Source organism: Zosterops lateralis (assembly GCF_965231275.1).
Source record: "Zosterops lateralis genome assembly, chromosome: 8".
Classification (NCBI taxonomy): Eukaryota; Metazoa; Chordata; class Aves; order Passeriformes; family Zosteropidae; genus Zosterops; species Zosterops lateralis.
In genome coordinates, this window is record NC_139768.1 from 18,388,029 (window position 1) to 18,403,616 (window position 15,588).

The 15,588-nt window shown below is 47.3% G+C and overlaps 1 protein-coding gene across 2 annotated transcripts in view; it reads left to right on the forward strand.

The window, feature by feature from the left end:
• MXI1 (MAX interactor 1, dimerization protein) overlaps nt 1–15,588 on the forward strand; it is a 55,089-nt gene that overhangs the window by 7,213 nt on the left and 32,288 nt on the right. The window contains exons 1-2 of one of the 2 annotated variants that reach the window (XM_083866449.1): nt 2,379–2,837; nt 3,558–3,690. In XM_083866449.1, the coding sequence (XP_083722575.1) occupies nt 2,765–2,837; nt 3,558–3,690 (206 nt within the window). In that variant the 5' untranslated portion in view covers nt 2,379–2,764. Of the gene's footprint in view, nt 1–2,378; nt 2,838–3,557; nt 3,691–15,588 lie in introns of those variants that run through there. The other variant, XM_083866448.1, reaches the window with a different exon arrangement.

Consider the following 15,588-nt stretch of genomic DNA (forward strand, 5'->3'; position numbering starts at 1 on the left):
CATGGCTTTCCCTATTTAATCCCTAGAGTGGCATCACATATCTCCCAATATGCCATCAGAAAAGCTAGTGGCAGTGGATGCTCACAGGGGCCTGTTTTGCAGTGATTTTGGGGCTTCATCATAAGTTTGGGGGGTTGGAGTTGAGAGGTTTGGGTTTTTTGATGTTTAGTATTGCTCATCCTGAGAGGCAAATGGCTCACTGGTTTTGGAAGCAGGTTAAAGGAAGCACAGTTAGAGCCCAGAAATGCTCTTGTGTTAACCTCACTGTTGTGGAGATGTCTGTGCACTTGTATCCTTTTCCCTAATCCAAGATCTTATGAGTAGTCCTTGAGACTGCTCGAATTTGGAATTTTCCATGTGCTTTTAACAGTCTTCCCTATGGGCAGCTTCCAGTGTAGAAATACAAGCTGGGGAGAGAGAATACTTCTTTCCCTGAGTTCTCCCCCAGATAAAAGCCAGTCTTTACACGTGCTGTGGTCTGGCTGGGTGTAGGTGTGTGAGTGGAGATTGGCTTTCCCAGAATGAGGGAGGGATGTCCCTGGAAGTGTCCCAGCTTCCTTTATTTTTCAGCTGTCCCACCTTAAGAGAAACAAAACAAATCAACCCCTAGAGATTCAGAGATGAAAAGGTCTGTATAAGAACTGAATAGTGGTATTATTTTTACCTCCATCAGCTGCAAGTCTGCAGTTTTCTGAGGAAACCTCAAAAATGGTGAATCAGCAAATTGTGTGTAGAGAAAAGTTAACTGCCCTGAATCCACTTTTTTCAGGCCTTCTCTAGTTGAGTGCTGCCATCTCTTGCAACTCCATCCTGAGTCTCCTGGTACTTTGTGCTCTGCATAAAGGCCTTGCTACCAGAACATAAGCCATTGATTGAGAATCTGATTTTTTTTATTATTTTTTTTCAAGGTACTTTTCTGTCTCCCATTGTGATGATGGAATGTTTGCAAATGTAACCAGTCACAGCCTAAAGGTTCAGAAAATAACCCCAGTCAGAACTACAAAACAGTCTTTGAAGAATCAGTTGGAGATTCAGATATTTACTATGAATGTTGTAATTCTGATCTTGAATATTCTCTGAGTGGATCCTTTTTGAGTAAGTCAAATATTTTAAAGACTGGTGTCATACAATTTTATGTTATCAGGTTTTTAAGCTCCATTACAGCTAATGCTGAAGTTGGTAAAATTCAGGGTGATGGAAGTGATCCAAGGGTTTGTAGCTGCATGAAAATCAGGATGTAAATACATTTTTAAAATTCTGAAAAGAGTGATCATACTGAAAGGTGTGTGACAGCATTTGTCAAAATGTTGAGATGGTCACTTGTTAATGTACTGTCTTGTTAATGTGCTACTTCAAGTACAGTGAGTTTGCTGTCTGTAGTGTCTCTTGTCTATGCTCTTAAATCATCTGTGCACATTGAAAAATGGGTCTTGCTCCTCTGCCTCCCATGAAAAACAATGTATCAGTCACTCCAAGTGGGAATTCCTGGCACCATTTTTTTTTAGTTACATCTCCACAGGTGAGATGTGGAAAGTTTCCACACTTTGGCTCTGTCCTTTGTAGCCTCTCTGCTTTATCCTTGCCGCAGCCCTGTCAGTTCTATGCGGGTGGGCACACCTGGAGGAACACCTGGGGGGCTGTGTCCGGTTCTGGATTCTCGGTCCAGAACACCTGGGGGGCTGTGTCCGGTTCTGGATTCTCGGTCCAGGGGACACAGGGAGCTCCTGGGGCAGGGCCCTCCTCGAGCAGGGTACACAGCTGTCAGGGGACTGGAGAGTCTCCTTGGGAGGAAACCTGGGGAGGAGCTGGGCCTGCTCAGCCTGGAGGAGAGATGGCTGAGAGGGGAGCTTATCAATGCCTGTCTGTCTGAAGGGAGGCGGCAGAGGCCGGGCCGGGCTCTTTCCGGTGGTGCCCAGCAAAGGGACAAGTGGCAAACGGGCAGAAACTGATACACAGCAGTCCCACCTGGACATGCGGAACTGTGCAAGTAGCTGAGCACTGGCGTAGATGCCCCGAGAGCTGTGGAGTCCCTCACTGGGGATGTTCCAGAGCCGTCTGGACGCAGGGCTGTACTCTGTGCTCTGGAGTGACCCCGCTCCAGCAGGAGGCTGACCCACCGCGGTCCGTCCCTGCTGACCCCCTCAGTGATCCTGTGCCCTGCCCGCCACCCGGGGCTCCGGGCGGGCCCGGCGCCGTCCCCTCAGGCCTGGGGACACACGGCCACTGCCCCGGGGGGTCCCGCCTGTGTCACTCGTGTGTCGCAGCCCCCACACGCTCCGGCGGTGCTCGGTGCTCCGGGAACTGCATTTCCCAGCCCGCCCCGCTCCGCTCCGCCCGCCCGGCCGCCCGGCAGAGGTAAACAAAGTGCCGCGAGGCGGCGGGCGGGGCGGCGGCGAGGGGCCGGTCCCGCCGCGGGGCTGAGGGCCGAGGGGCCGGGGCCGCCATCCCGGCTGGGCCCGCCGCGGGGCTGGGCTGGGCCGGGCCGCCCGCGGGACAGCGCTCGGCCGGGCGCCGGGGACGGGCACGGGGCAGGAATTAGCGCGGTGGGAGCGTCCCGGAGCGGGTCCTTCCTCCGGCGTTTCCTGGCGCGTTCCCTTGCCGCCCCTCGCCCTCCCGGAGAGCCGCCCCCGGCCGGTGTGACGAGGCTCGGGCGCCGGGCAGAGACGGCGGTCCCCGGCGCCTCCCCGCCGCAGCCGCCCCCGGGTCCAGCGGGGCAGCCGGAGCGGGGGCGGAGGGCGGCCCGGGGCTGCCGAGCCCCCCGGCCATGGAGCGGGTCCAGATGATCAACATCCAGCGGCTGCTGGAGGCGGCCGAGTATCTGGAGCGAAGGGAGAGAGGTAATGGGGGCAGGATGGGGGCCCGCCGTGAGGGGAGCGGGTCTGGGGCCAGGTCCCCACCGAGGGGGGGAGAGTGACCCCGGAGAGGGGATCGGAGGCAGTGTTTGCGGGCGGGATGGTGCTGAATCCCCAGCAGTGAGGGGCTGGATGGAGGATGGGGCTGAGCAGTCCTCCTGAAGGTGGTGGGTGAGGTGGAAGGTTTTTTCAGAGTGGGGGAGATTGACGTGGATGTGGTTCCTGGGAGGAAAAGGGGGGATTGGTGTGAAAGTTTTCCACTGGGCAGGAGGGGTGGTGATGGGTGGCTCTGGCTCAGCAGAGACGTCAGTGGCACGGTGAAATACATGGTACAGTGGAATACGTCTGGTTTGCCTGGTTCAGATAGGCTGGACAGGAGGAGAGAGATGAGGCACTCTCTGGACTGTCATGGTATTTTTTTAATGTATTTTCAGTGTTTCAGTGGTGGTGTCCTTCCTCCAGGGTTGGCAGAGACTTTATACTTCCCTTCCTCCCTTTTCTCCAACTCCCAGTCCACTTCCCTGTGAATATATCCTGTCATTTCCCTGAGCTGTTGTGGTTAAGGGCCTCCCCAGCTAGGCCAGCGGGTTAGCGGTGAGGCCTGCCTGCTGACTTCTTTCTTTTTTTTTCTCCCTTTTTTTTTTTTTTTTTTCCTTTGTTGTTATTGTTTTGTTTTTAATGCCTTGCCTGTTGATTCTCTTGCAGAGTGCGAACACGGCTATGCCTCAACCTTCCCCTCAGTTCCCAGCCCTGGACTCCAAGAGCCAAAGCCCACGCGGAGGCTGAGCCGGGCACGGAAATACAGCGGCAGTGGCAGCATTGCCAGTATTGCCACCAGGTACGGCCTGCGCAGGGCTGGCTGAGGGGTCAGAGCTGCAGGAGAAAGTTGGAGGCAATGGAGAGAAACTTGCTCTCTTGGGAGAAGGGGGAGAGGCTGAACAGCTAGAGGGATTCAGAGCTGGGGCACACAAGTGCAGCGTCCATTCTGGATCCATAGCACTGGAAGAAGAGGGGACACGGGGGAGCTGGATCTGAAGTGGCACTGCCAGCTGACACCATGCCAAGTCTCAGATGCTGCAGAGGGAAGGGCAATAGGGAGATCTGTTCATAAGGTTTGGGGAGGAGGTAGGCAGTAGCTATTCCCATTATATACAGCTGATGTCTTTCCAACCCAGAAATCACTGCTTTTAAGGGATAGTGCATGTGCAGCCTGGGTGCTCTGGGATTGTAATGACAGGCATGATTCGAAGCAAGAAAATGTTTGGAAATGGATCCCCTACAACAAATGGGAGAGAGGGAGATGACTGACTGTAATGTACAACATGTTAAAAATGCAGTTCAGGAAAACAAAGCTGTCTTTCAGTCTGCCTTTCAGGGCAGCGGGATTTCCCAGCTTTTGATAGCTTGGTAATGGTAGAACTCCGTATTTTTGACACTTTTCTTATTATACAATGCCATGTTTCTTGATTTCTTAAATCTAGAAAAGACAACAGGATTAAGCCTATCACCTGGTGCTGTGATTGCATCTGCCTCTTCCCTCTCATTCCTGTTCTTTTTATTTTTGTTTGCTACCTTCTGTAGATTTGTTCAGACCTTGTTGAGACATTCTGAGATAGAGAAACTTTAGAAGCATGAAGTATGCCTTTGAAAAGGCATTTGCAAGCTTGCTTTTGCTGCAGCAAGGCCTGTGCAATCCATAAAATGGTGGCAGGTGGCTCAGGTGATTAAGGCTTTCCTGAGGCCATTGGGAAGGACCTGTAAAGGCCTAAGGGAAAGGTGCCTTTGCCTGCAGTGATTCTGCTTCGGCAGCATTTGATAATAAAGGTTGTCTGAGGCTATGTTAGGACACCTTGCTATGGGGAAGTTTTCTTCATCAGGATCAGCATATCTTGAGCTCTTTGTGTGCTGAAAGGTTGTGTTTGCTTCCCTACTTCATCCAGCCTCTCCTAATTTGAGGGCATTTGTAGCTCTTTACTGTTTATGATGAACCAAAGCCCCCAGTCCTGAGACTTTGTGTTGGGAAATGATGACAAATGCTGAATTGAGGTTGGTATTTTTCCCTCTAGGTTTCCCACATACTGTTTTTCCATCCCACACCTCTTTGTCTCAAAGGCCTTTGTCATGGCAACCTGCCCTTCTCCAGAGGAGGGCTGGAAGCACATCCCCCTCAGGAACTCCTTAGCACTGAATCCATCAGCCTGTAGGCTGGAGAGGGATGCAGAGCACTCCCAGTCCCTGGGGCCAGGGTGCTCAGCAGGCCCTGCTAGCACAGAGCCCCAGGCACAGCTCTCCCGGGGCAGCTCTGCTGCTGACACCAGCCCGCTGGGCCCTCCAGCCTGACAGGCTGAATATCTTCATGTGGGGAAAGGCAACAGAGAAGCAGAAAAGGTACTTTCTAGTCTTACTTAAACCTCCTTTACACAAGGAGTGCTGAGGCCAGATTGAATCTTTAGAGTGAGAGCGTTGTCACCCAGAGCCTTGCCTCCCGTGATTTCAGCCTCAGGGGGTGACCAGTGTCAGGCCTGCTCCAGGCAGAGACCACAGTGGGTCTTTTGGAGAGCTCAGACCTTACATGCACAGTTGGAAATGGAAGTTTCTTTTAGCACAAGTCGTAGCAGCTTGCACTTGCTGTAGGAGATGGCAGGCCTTCCAGATGGCTGAAGTGCTGGGAAGTGACAACTGTGAAGTTTAGGGTGCCTCCAAATTCACTGCAGTGTCTTTTGTGTGATGCTGAGTATAGCATCAGCCTTGTTTAAGGAAGGCTCTGTATCATCTCTTCCTGTTAAAATCAAAGGGGTAATTCAGTAAGTTCTGTCTGGTGGAGTTGGAATGGACTTTGAATTAAAAATCAAGTCCTTGATGAGGAACAAAACTTACATTTCATGTGTGGACAAGAGATTTTCATAGATTGCTTTTGTCTCAAAATGTTTCATTAGTGTAGAGAAATTATGCATTTAAATCTCATGCAGATCTTGTAATTTAACAGCCTCCTGTAAAAATGTCTCTCAAGCAACCTTGGGAAAGCGACAATATTTTCCTCTTTTTTTTATTTATACACTTTTACAAATTGTCACGTGTACATCGAGGTTGTTACTGAACCAAATAATCCATGATTTTGTGGTGCAGGGTATTTACCAAGCCTAATTGCTTGTTTGATTCATGGTTTAAATCCAAGTATTTCCCTTCAACATTTGCAGCCCAGACATGACAGCTATTTCCTCCCAACTGGCTCTGTGCTGTCATTGCACAAACACCCAGAAAGTTCTGAGGAGCAGACAGCCCAGTTCTGGATGGCAATGGTGGAGCAAATCTTATTCTTACAGAATAACGGTGGTCTCAGCAAAATAATTCTTTTCTACCCCAAAAAGGAGTGTGCTAATAAGAGGGGAAAACATTGCTTCATGATTTCTAACTCATGTGATGCAATCTTAAAGAAGGATGTTGTGTGTCAGGTTCTCTTTTCCTTTGCTTGTCTCCATTGTGCAACCAGCACTGTGGAGATTGCTGCAGAGGGCTTCCCTCTGCAGTCACTACCTACATGAACGTGCAGTGTTTTGTGTAGCTATTGGAAAGACCTAGTGTGTTTGAATTAAAACATGAATGTGTTTAAAAATACAGTTTTGCTTTAGTTGGGGATATTTTGGTATGGAAGATTATCCACTTGCAGAAAATAAGTGGAGAATCACAGTCATTCTTACCTGGTGTTTATAATAGACAAGTGAAGGGTTGGGGTTTTTTTAGCAAATCCTACTTAACATGTATATAAAAGCAAAAATCCAAGTAAATTAAAAACCCAAGTCAGCCAACATGTTACATTATAATTGAATATTACCTCCTTAAATTTGCTCTCGAGAAAAGTATCTTCTGGTTTTTGGAATGGGATGAAAAATGAACAGAGGTTTGTTACAGCACGTAGTATTGCCTATTTAATGTTACTTTCTTCAGAAGATGTTTCTGGGGCAGAACCTGAGTTCTAAGAAGTTGCTAGAGAAGTGAAATAGTCTGTGCTGGGAGTCCAGTTCTGTGGGTACATTAACTTTACTGAATGTCACTGGAAACTGCTCTCATGGACCCTACATGTGCAGTTCTAATAGACCCAAGTATTTGAAAGGTTCATTATAGTTAGTTAGGATTAGCCTGGCTTGATATTTATACATTCTGGAAAATAATTGAGAAGACTTTTTAATCAATTTAAATCATCGTGTCAGCAGGAAATAAAATAAACAGTAGGGTTGCTAAATTATTTTCCCCCCAATAATACCGTCAATTTAATGAAGTTAAGATTTATAACGAAATCCGAAATTACGTTACAATATTAGATTGTCATTTGTGTTTTGTTTTTATTTAGGCTCTCAGGCATGTAGAAAGCCTGTTGTTTTTTGGTCTAATCCTAGGGAAATACCAAGTATCCTCCCAGCAGCACTGGGAGCCCTCAGCTCTCCCAGGAGGCCCATGTTGTTAAGGGCTCTCAAACATTCTGTTGTCAGTTCAATGGGGGAGAGTTTGATCTCTGTCCAGTTTCTTTTTCCTTTCATTTTCCTCTCTTCCCATTATCCTCCCTTGTGTCTGGGGCTGTTTCCCAAGGACCTTTCAGACACCTGCAGTCTGGTAGCAGGTTGCTCGCAGAGCTTGGAGTCAGCAGATATAATGAGTATGGTAGGGGATTTTGGACATTATCTTGGAAATCTGTGTGTCTGGGTTTCTTTGCCCTTCTGGCTGTTCTACTGGTGCAGCTCCTCATTTTCTCTGTCCTAGCACTCTCGTCTGCCCATATGAAACTTTCTTTCTACTTCTAAATCCCATCACTTGGTTTTCTGCTGAATTTTTTCTGTAGGCCTTCGCTCTCATATCCTTTGAAACTCTCTCTGGAAGGTCAATGTGGGGACTGTACTGCTGAAACCCTCAGGTATTCTTGGCTTTAATCTTGGTTTGCTCAGTGTCCCAGAGCAAGGACTGAGGGATGGGTGTGTAGGTGTGCATTAGGTACTCCATGTGCCTTAGGTGATGGCTTCATGTGCACAAGTTCACAGACACGGGTGCAGAAGCTCAAAGGATGTGGCTGCAGGTGAATCTGCAAGTCAGCCTTGGGTGTCTGGTGCACAAGAAAGCTGATTTACCACAGCAGCAGTGCTGTGTACTTCACTGTGCAGGGGAGGAGTAGGGGGTTGGTGAACATTGCACAGTTTTAATATATTATATTTTTTCTGTCAAAAGAAGTTTCCGCCCTCCACATCGTGCTGCTGACTGAGTACCTGGCAATTTTCAGTCCTTCCTAGAGGCTCTGGAGTTAGGACAGTGCTGTAATTATGATTTTATTGGGAGAGAGGATGTGCAGGTGGCTGAGTGGTTTGCCTGTCTTGTGTAAGGAATTCTTGAAAGAGCAAATGGCTGTGTCAGCTCTTGTTGATCTGTTTTTCTGCACAAAGCCCCTACCCCTGTCTTCATGTCCCAGAGACCTGGCCTCTGACACTTTCTGTCCACAGCTTTTCTGCTTCCTAAGCTCTATCAGTTGTTACTTGTTTCTGGATGATACTTTGTTTATTTGCTTGTGAGTGTTTTGGGGTTTTTTTAAATCCTCTTGCACTTGATCACACACCACTCCACAGCCTGTGGGAGTTGAGTTTTGACTCGCTGTGTGTAGGTGGGTTAGAATCTGGCCCTGGTGTAATATGAGGGGATAGAGGCTGCTTTCTGCCTCAAGCCTTGTAGTACCTTGTAGTGAAGCTCTATTCATGGCTCAGGACCTGGCTTTGCTTCATAGAGTACAAATCCACACATGTGAAACACAGAATGTGTGAGATCTGCTGGTTTGAGTTATGCTTTATTTTGATAATGTACAAGCAGTGTGATTAGTATCTGGAATCTTCATCTTGCTGTTGAAGCTTTGTCTGGAAGTACTTGGGGACAGGATCTTGCCTCCCAGTAGAGAGTATACCTGAATATGCTGGTTAATTTTTCAAGAAAGGGAAGCTGAACAAAGCTGAGCTGTTAGGGACTGCTTTTTTCTTAGAGATGTTGAGGGAGACTGGCCAGCAGTATTGAGTATAATCAGGTATGTGTGTGACTTCTTTTTGAGAAAGCATTATGACAGTATAAGTGTTGGGCTGGGAAACTGGATTGGTGGTCCGTGTACAAGAGGCAAATCACCTCATATTCAAATCCCACTGTCTTTATAGGTTTGTCCTGGCAAACAGGTGCTCAGAGAAAGCTGACAGGTAGGACTGTACTCACGTACCTCTGTTCAGCCTCAGGACATCCCCTCTGCCCATTCGGTGTAATTTGCCCCAGTGCAGTCTGCAAGTGTAGATAACAACTCCCAGTGATGCCAGAGTTTCTGAACCTGCGAGCACTACATTGTGTGGGATCCTGCCACAGTTTGGAAAACAAATAAGTACCCCATGTAGGTGAGGTTTTGTATACAGTGTCTTCTCAGTGGTGCTTGGCTTTGCAGTACAACTGGCAGGTTACCAGGGAAAACACAGAAAGTGGGGTGAACCCAGCAGATGGCATGAAAAGCATAAACCCACTCCCAGGCGAGGAATGAGGCCTCCAGAAGTGCAAGAGCTGATGTAGCAATTTCCATGGGGGAACCCACTGTGTTCCTCTTTGTCACCTTGTTTATTTTATAACCCTCCAAGGAAGAAGATCCTGCAGAGCTGCAGTTCCTGTTTTCCTTTGTGTATTAGCAATATAGCCTTGTATAGGGATATCTGGGTGGCAGGGAGTCTATTCAGAAACCCACAATTCTAGGCTCAATTTATACTTTGTATTTTCAGTAGCTGAAGAATGTAATTTGTGTTCTCTTTAGACTATCTAAGTTGTGCAAAGAGGCCTTAGTGTAAACTAGAAGTAGGCCCAGTTGTTGATGTTATCGGCAACTGAGCTGTAATTCTCTGCTGCACATCTGTCTGCTGTGAAGTTTCACTCTGTGTGGCTGAAGGTTTGTGATCCCTTTGTCCCTCCAGATTTGGGGAATCCTCTACAGGAGTGTGCTGTTTTGCAGCAGTGGGAGTTAGTCAGGGCTCATGCTGTTGGTGTGGCAGCACTGCCCAGTCAGAGCTGTGCTGCAGCTGCCATCAGCTAGTTTGCATCACTGATCACAGTGCTGCTGTGATGGCAGGAAACTTCACATTTTGGTTCTGATGTTCTCAGGGTCTCTTGAAATGTGAAGCTTGTTAGACCCAGTCCCCAGAGAAGTTTGGTGTCCTGGGATGATGGGGAGGATCTTTGGGCCAGACCCAGTCAACTGTTCCTGCAAATCTCTTGTTTTCTCTTTCCACTGTATTCAGTGTACAGGCAGTTCTCTGGTTTAAGTCGTATTCCTTCTTTGTCAGTTGTTTTGGGTTTTTTTCCCATCTCAGCACATTTGTACCCTTTTTATATCTTCTCTATGTAATGCTTCATCCACGACACATGCAGGGATTTATCCTTCATGCTTTTGTTTAACCTGACCTGGTGCTGTGCTCGGCAGTGAATTGATTGTCACCTGTAGTGTTGTTTCCATCTGCTCCCCTGTTTGTAGGTAAGACTGACTTTTTCTTTTCTTGCTCCTGATTGAGCTTTCAAATCCATTTCTATTTCTGACCCAAGCAGACTGGTCGATGTCCTGCTGCTGAGTTAATTGTCTTGCTTGTTGGAGTTCCTGCTGTTCGTCATCTCCGATCCCTCCTGACAAACTTCTGCCCAAATTCAAAGACTGGCTGCTATCTGTTCTCCTCCTGAGAGTGTTGGCTCTTACTCCCTACCTTCTTTGAACCAACAAAGATAGGATTTGTTTTTGTTGACTTATTTTGGGCTCTCTTGATCAGATACTGTGGGTCTCTGGGGCTGTGCACTTGGCTGGCCTTTGCCTGGATCTCTTCTCTATGAGACACTGCCTTGTTGATCAGCTCAGAGAGAACAGGCTTGCTTTTTCCATCTTGTTGGATATATTCCCATCTCTCTTTTCTGTGTTCCCTACTGTACTTTCAGTCCTTTCATTCTCTGATATGAAAGTGATTTCACTTCAGTTCTGTTGTCTTATGAATCCAGTTTGAAGTAGCCTTAAATGATTTCCAATATTATCCTAATTACTTGTTTATGCTTTGCTGCTTGGTCTGTGACAAGCAGCATGTGGACTGAGAGCAATTCTTTTGCCTCAGTTTTGATTAAAGTTCCTCTCCAAAAAATAGTCGATTATTTTCTGAAAGCTTCTCATTTATCTCCTACCATCTGTTACACCATCAAGAAGGGAGAACTTGTGGGAAAGGACAGGTGACATTGGGATTGCTGCTCCAGTGGTCATTGCCCAGGTGCCTGGGCAGCACTAAAGCAGAATATAGGCATAGTAAGGAAAGATGGCACTGGTTCTGGTTTGCCTTTAACAGTGAGGCTACAAAGTGCAGCAGTTCATGAACTGCTTCACAAGCAGCCTGGCCATCTGGGAACTGTGGGAGGTAGCCACCTTGCAGCCTTCGTGTTAGTTGGTGCTGCTTGTGAGCCAGAACTGTAAGAACAGAAGAAATCGAAGCTCTTCTGTTTTTCTCAGCCTTTCTTTTCCATGGATTTCCCAAATGCTGGATGAGTGTGTCCCTGTTGACAGAATACAGACCCAGACATAAGGACATCTGGGTTCTCTTCCTGATTTTCTTACAGCCTGTGGAGTCTTTGTGCCTCAGTTTCCCTAGTACCACATGTAGCTAACAGTAGTGTTAATGTATTTTCCTGTTTTAACATGTATTTCCCCTTGCCTTCATCTGCAGGCACAGTATTGCAGCAGTGTAGTTGTAACATGAGAGATAACTAACAAGCCTAAATAGAAATGAAGGAAGTCTGGCCTGGCCCACAGCCATACAAATGCCATCAGTTTCTTTTCAAACAAAGTGCAGTTCAGTCAGGTGGTGTTTACTCAAAAAGCCTCGTTTTCCTCAGTGCATCTGAAGGCAGTTTCTCGAGGGCAGAAGATGCGTGTTTGCAGGGAAGTACATGTTCCCCAAACAGACTGCTGCACTGCAGAGGACACTGCCTAGGCTATTTCTGGAAATGACCATCTTCCTCAAAAGGGTAATGTTATGTGTGGGAAGAAGCACAGGATAGGGCAAGGGCCTGGCATGCTGGGCCCTTGGATCATTTCCTCAGTCTGCTGCCGAAAGGCTGCACGATCTGGGCACGTCAGATGACCTACATGGGTCCTACCATCTGCACATTATATGGTTCCCACCATCTGTACATTGGGGTAATGCACACACTTTTCTAATCCTGTTTTCTGGAAGCGGTATAGATGTTTTGGAGCTTGTAACTGTTTGAAAGAAAATGAGACTTAAGCTCCTAAGTTTTCCAGGTAGATTAGAAAATTGCCTCCTGTGTCTTTATTCTTTTTCTGTGAACCACTGCAATGCAGGTACCAGCAACTGGGATACTGGTTCTGATGTGGCCTTGGAAGGGGCCAAGTCCCTGACCATGTAAGTCTGACTACTCACATATCCTGCTGGAAGTCAGCAGGACAGAGAGTAGTGTTTGTATTTTTCTGTCCTCATTCTTTGTCATGCTCTTCCTTTTTCATGAGAGAGCTTGGAAGTGTTGGAAGTGCCATGGTGACATTTTTCTTCAGCAGGTCATGAATACACAGTTTTGTTAATGTATTAAAAAGAAGGCAAGAACCTGTTTACAAAAAGCTCAAACTCCCATCATGGATCACAGATTGGAATCCTGCCTTGGTGAAAGCAAAAATATTCTTTTTCCTGACATGTGAGAATCTATCCGAATTGTCCAAGTTCTGAATTGTTGTAGAAGATGTCTAGATGTCTGCTGCAAGACCAAGGGGGATGGACTAGGGTTTCTCTACTGAAATGGCCAAGATATTTCACCAAGTGAACATACATCAGCCTTTGTCTGTGATCTGTACCAGCCCCTTTTGACGTGGTTAACTGTGGGCTGGGAAGAGAAGGAAGTGGTTTGTGTAGGACTTTTGCTCACTTGTGGCAGAAGTTAGAAGGCAGACAAATGGGACGATGAATACAACTTTGGAGAACTTGCTTCACTCTTGGCTGCTGTCAGCTGCCCGGTGTCCAGTCAGGAAACCCCTTTCAGGCCAGCTTGTTATGGAAGACCTCAAATTGTCTACTCCTCACACTGATCTTTTCCAAGATATGAACCTGGGATCTGGACTGTGGAAGTGCTGGTGGGGCACAGCCAGAAGGGACATCAGCAGGATTTGTGCTCAGAACATGTAAAGTGGCCCAGAAAACCACGTCCTTGGGAGTTCACAGAAGTGCTCAGAGGGACATGAAGATACAATCCTGAGTTCTCTGTTTCTTAGCTTCTTTCTTAGTTTGGAAGGTGAGGATGCATGACAATAAATGTGCTTGTGAACTGCCCAGCCACTGCTCTCGGTGAGCCTGTCGAAAAGCCTGTAAGGAAAGCACCAGTTCTGTATTCAGAGCAGGGCTTGGCTTGAGGCCACACATTGAACAATGAAGAGAAAACAAAATATTGAATAGCTGCTTGTTCAGCAAACCCAGTTCCTCTTGGCCATGCAGAGCCCTGCATGAGGACAGTTTTCCCCTGGCATTTGGGGCTAGGATGAACATGTAGGGTCTCAGGTGGTGCAGGAAAAAGCCCACACAGCACCCTTGCTCCCAGCCTGCACAGTGGGGAGGGAAGCCAGCTGGGGATTTCTTTGCTGGCCCCAGACTGCAGCACTGAATGCAAACAACATTCCTGTTCTGGCTTGGAAAGCCTTTCCCTGCAGAGTGCCACCTTGTGCTGCTTATTAGGATGTTAGCCTGGTTTGGGGGAGCTCAGCTCTGGAACTGGGATAAACTTGTGTGCTCAGCAAGGAGGAACCGTCTTCCTGCTCTTTTCTCCCATGTGCTGAAAAAGCAGAACATGCACCAACAGAACAGTGTTGCTTCCCCAGCGGAGGGTTATGTCTGATACATGTGTTGGTTGAGTTTTATCAGTAAATTAGTACTGCTTTGTTATTGGCTCCCATTTTAGATTGTTCTCTGGCACTTTGTACGGTGGTGTTTGAGAGTCAGATTAGCCCACTTGGAGACAGTGGGCAAGATGTCAAGTCTGGTTTAGGTTTGGGTTGTTGCTGGTTGTGAGCTTTTTTCTCACTTTCCCACTTACACTTCACAATGGTTACAAGATTTTTTGGGGGCTATTTGATGCAAGAGTCAGGTGGCGTGAGTGTTCATGTTAGCTGTGTCTGGGATGTCTGAGAGCAGTTACCTTATCCTGGCATTCAGGGAACCCAAATTAAGTACCCTGCTCTGCTACAGGTTTCTCGTGTGACCTTGGGAAAATTATTTATAATTTCTGTGTGTTGGTGTTGTCCCCCTGCATAAAAAGTATTATGGAAGAATTAATTTGGAAATGTAGCAAACAGAAATAATGGTTATAGGGAGCAGGTACCAAATTGAAAGAGGCTGGTAGGTGACTTAAATATATTTACTTCTTGAAAGGAAGTATGCAGTATACTTCTAGAAGTTGTTTTGACTGAGTCTTACAGGAGACTTTCCCAATATTGTGTAGAAACCCAGGGGTAGGTGACTTTCTACAGTTGTGAACCACGTGGAAGAGCTCTCTTCAGTTCTTTGAGCTGAAAACAGACCATGGGGCCATTTCTCCTTTTCCAAAGATGAACAAACATGAACAGATGCCAGTACGGCTGCGTTCCCTTCTCTGTTGGAGACGGAGAATGTGAACTTTGGAAAGGGTCTGGCTCGATCCTGAGAAAACAGCTTTGATCAGAGCCCTAGGAGGAATCTGATACTGTGTCCATCTAAGAGCTACAGAAAAAGTAGCCAGAGTTTGGGGCCACGTTAATCTGGTGCATCTCCATTGACGTCAGTGAGAAGGTGAAACAGTCTGTTCCATCCCCACACCTCAACTCCTCGTGGAGAAGAATTTACTCTGGGCCTCAAGGCCAGACAGTGTAGGGGATCATGAGGTAGTAATGGCTTAAGATAATTTTTGTCTCTGGTATTGCTTGGAAGAAAACATTTTGTTAGATTTCCTGAACTGCAAGGCTGAGGTGATGCTCTTGTTAGACTTGAGGCTGCTACTTGCAAAGGGCATAAGGATGGCAGCAGAAGGATTCCTGCTCCAGCTATGCCATCTTCTGTTCAGCTGCATCTGCTCCTCCTCACTGTAGGAGCTCATGGCAGTGTTGGGTACCAGAAGCTGCTGTGTTCCCAAGGCTCCCCTGCAGCTCTCTGAGGGCCAGACTTCTGGGCCTCCCAGGGGTGATGAGGTGGGTTCACAACTCCCTTAGAAAGAGCTGTTGAGCATCTCTATCTGGGCAGGAAGAGTTAACTCTTGTGCAGCCTTCATTTGACTTGCCATTGGGCTGGAAGCCTCAGTGGTGAAGGTTCTTTGTGGGCTTCCCAGGCTGACTTCTGCACTGGCTTCATAGGCTACTCTGGTGTTGATCCACTTGGAACACTGGCAAAACACTGGGGTCTTCAGCCAGTAAGTTCTGTTTAGTGGATGCAGGTGGATTTAAAATGTTAAAAAGCTGTTGATCACCCTTCTTTTCTATTTTGAGGAAGAAGTTGCATAAAAGAGAGCAGTAATGTAGTTAGTTCACTTGGTTTCAGAAGAGTTGGTTATTCTTGGCTTGAGGAATGGAAGAAGGCATTTCCTGCAGGGGAATTTAGTGGCCCAGTGAATGGATGTCAGCAGAGCCAGAAGGTGGGAAGGTTCTGTAAAATGAAGAATAAGCTTGTATATGTTGTGATGATGCATAAGC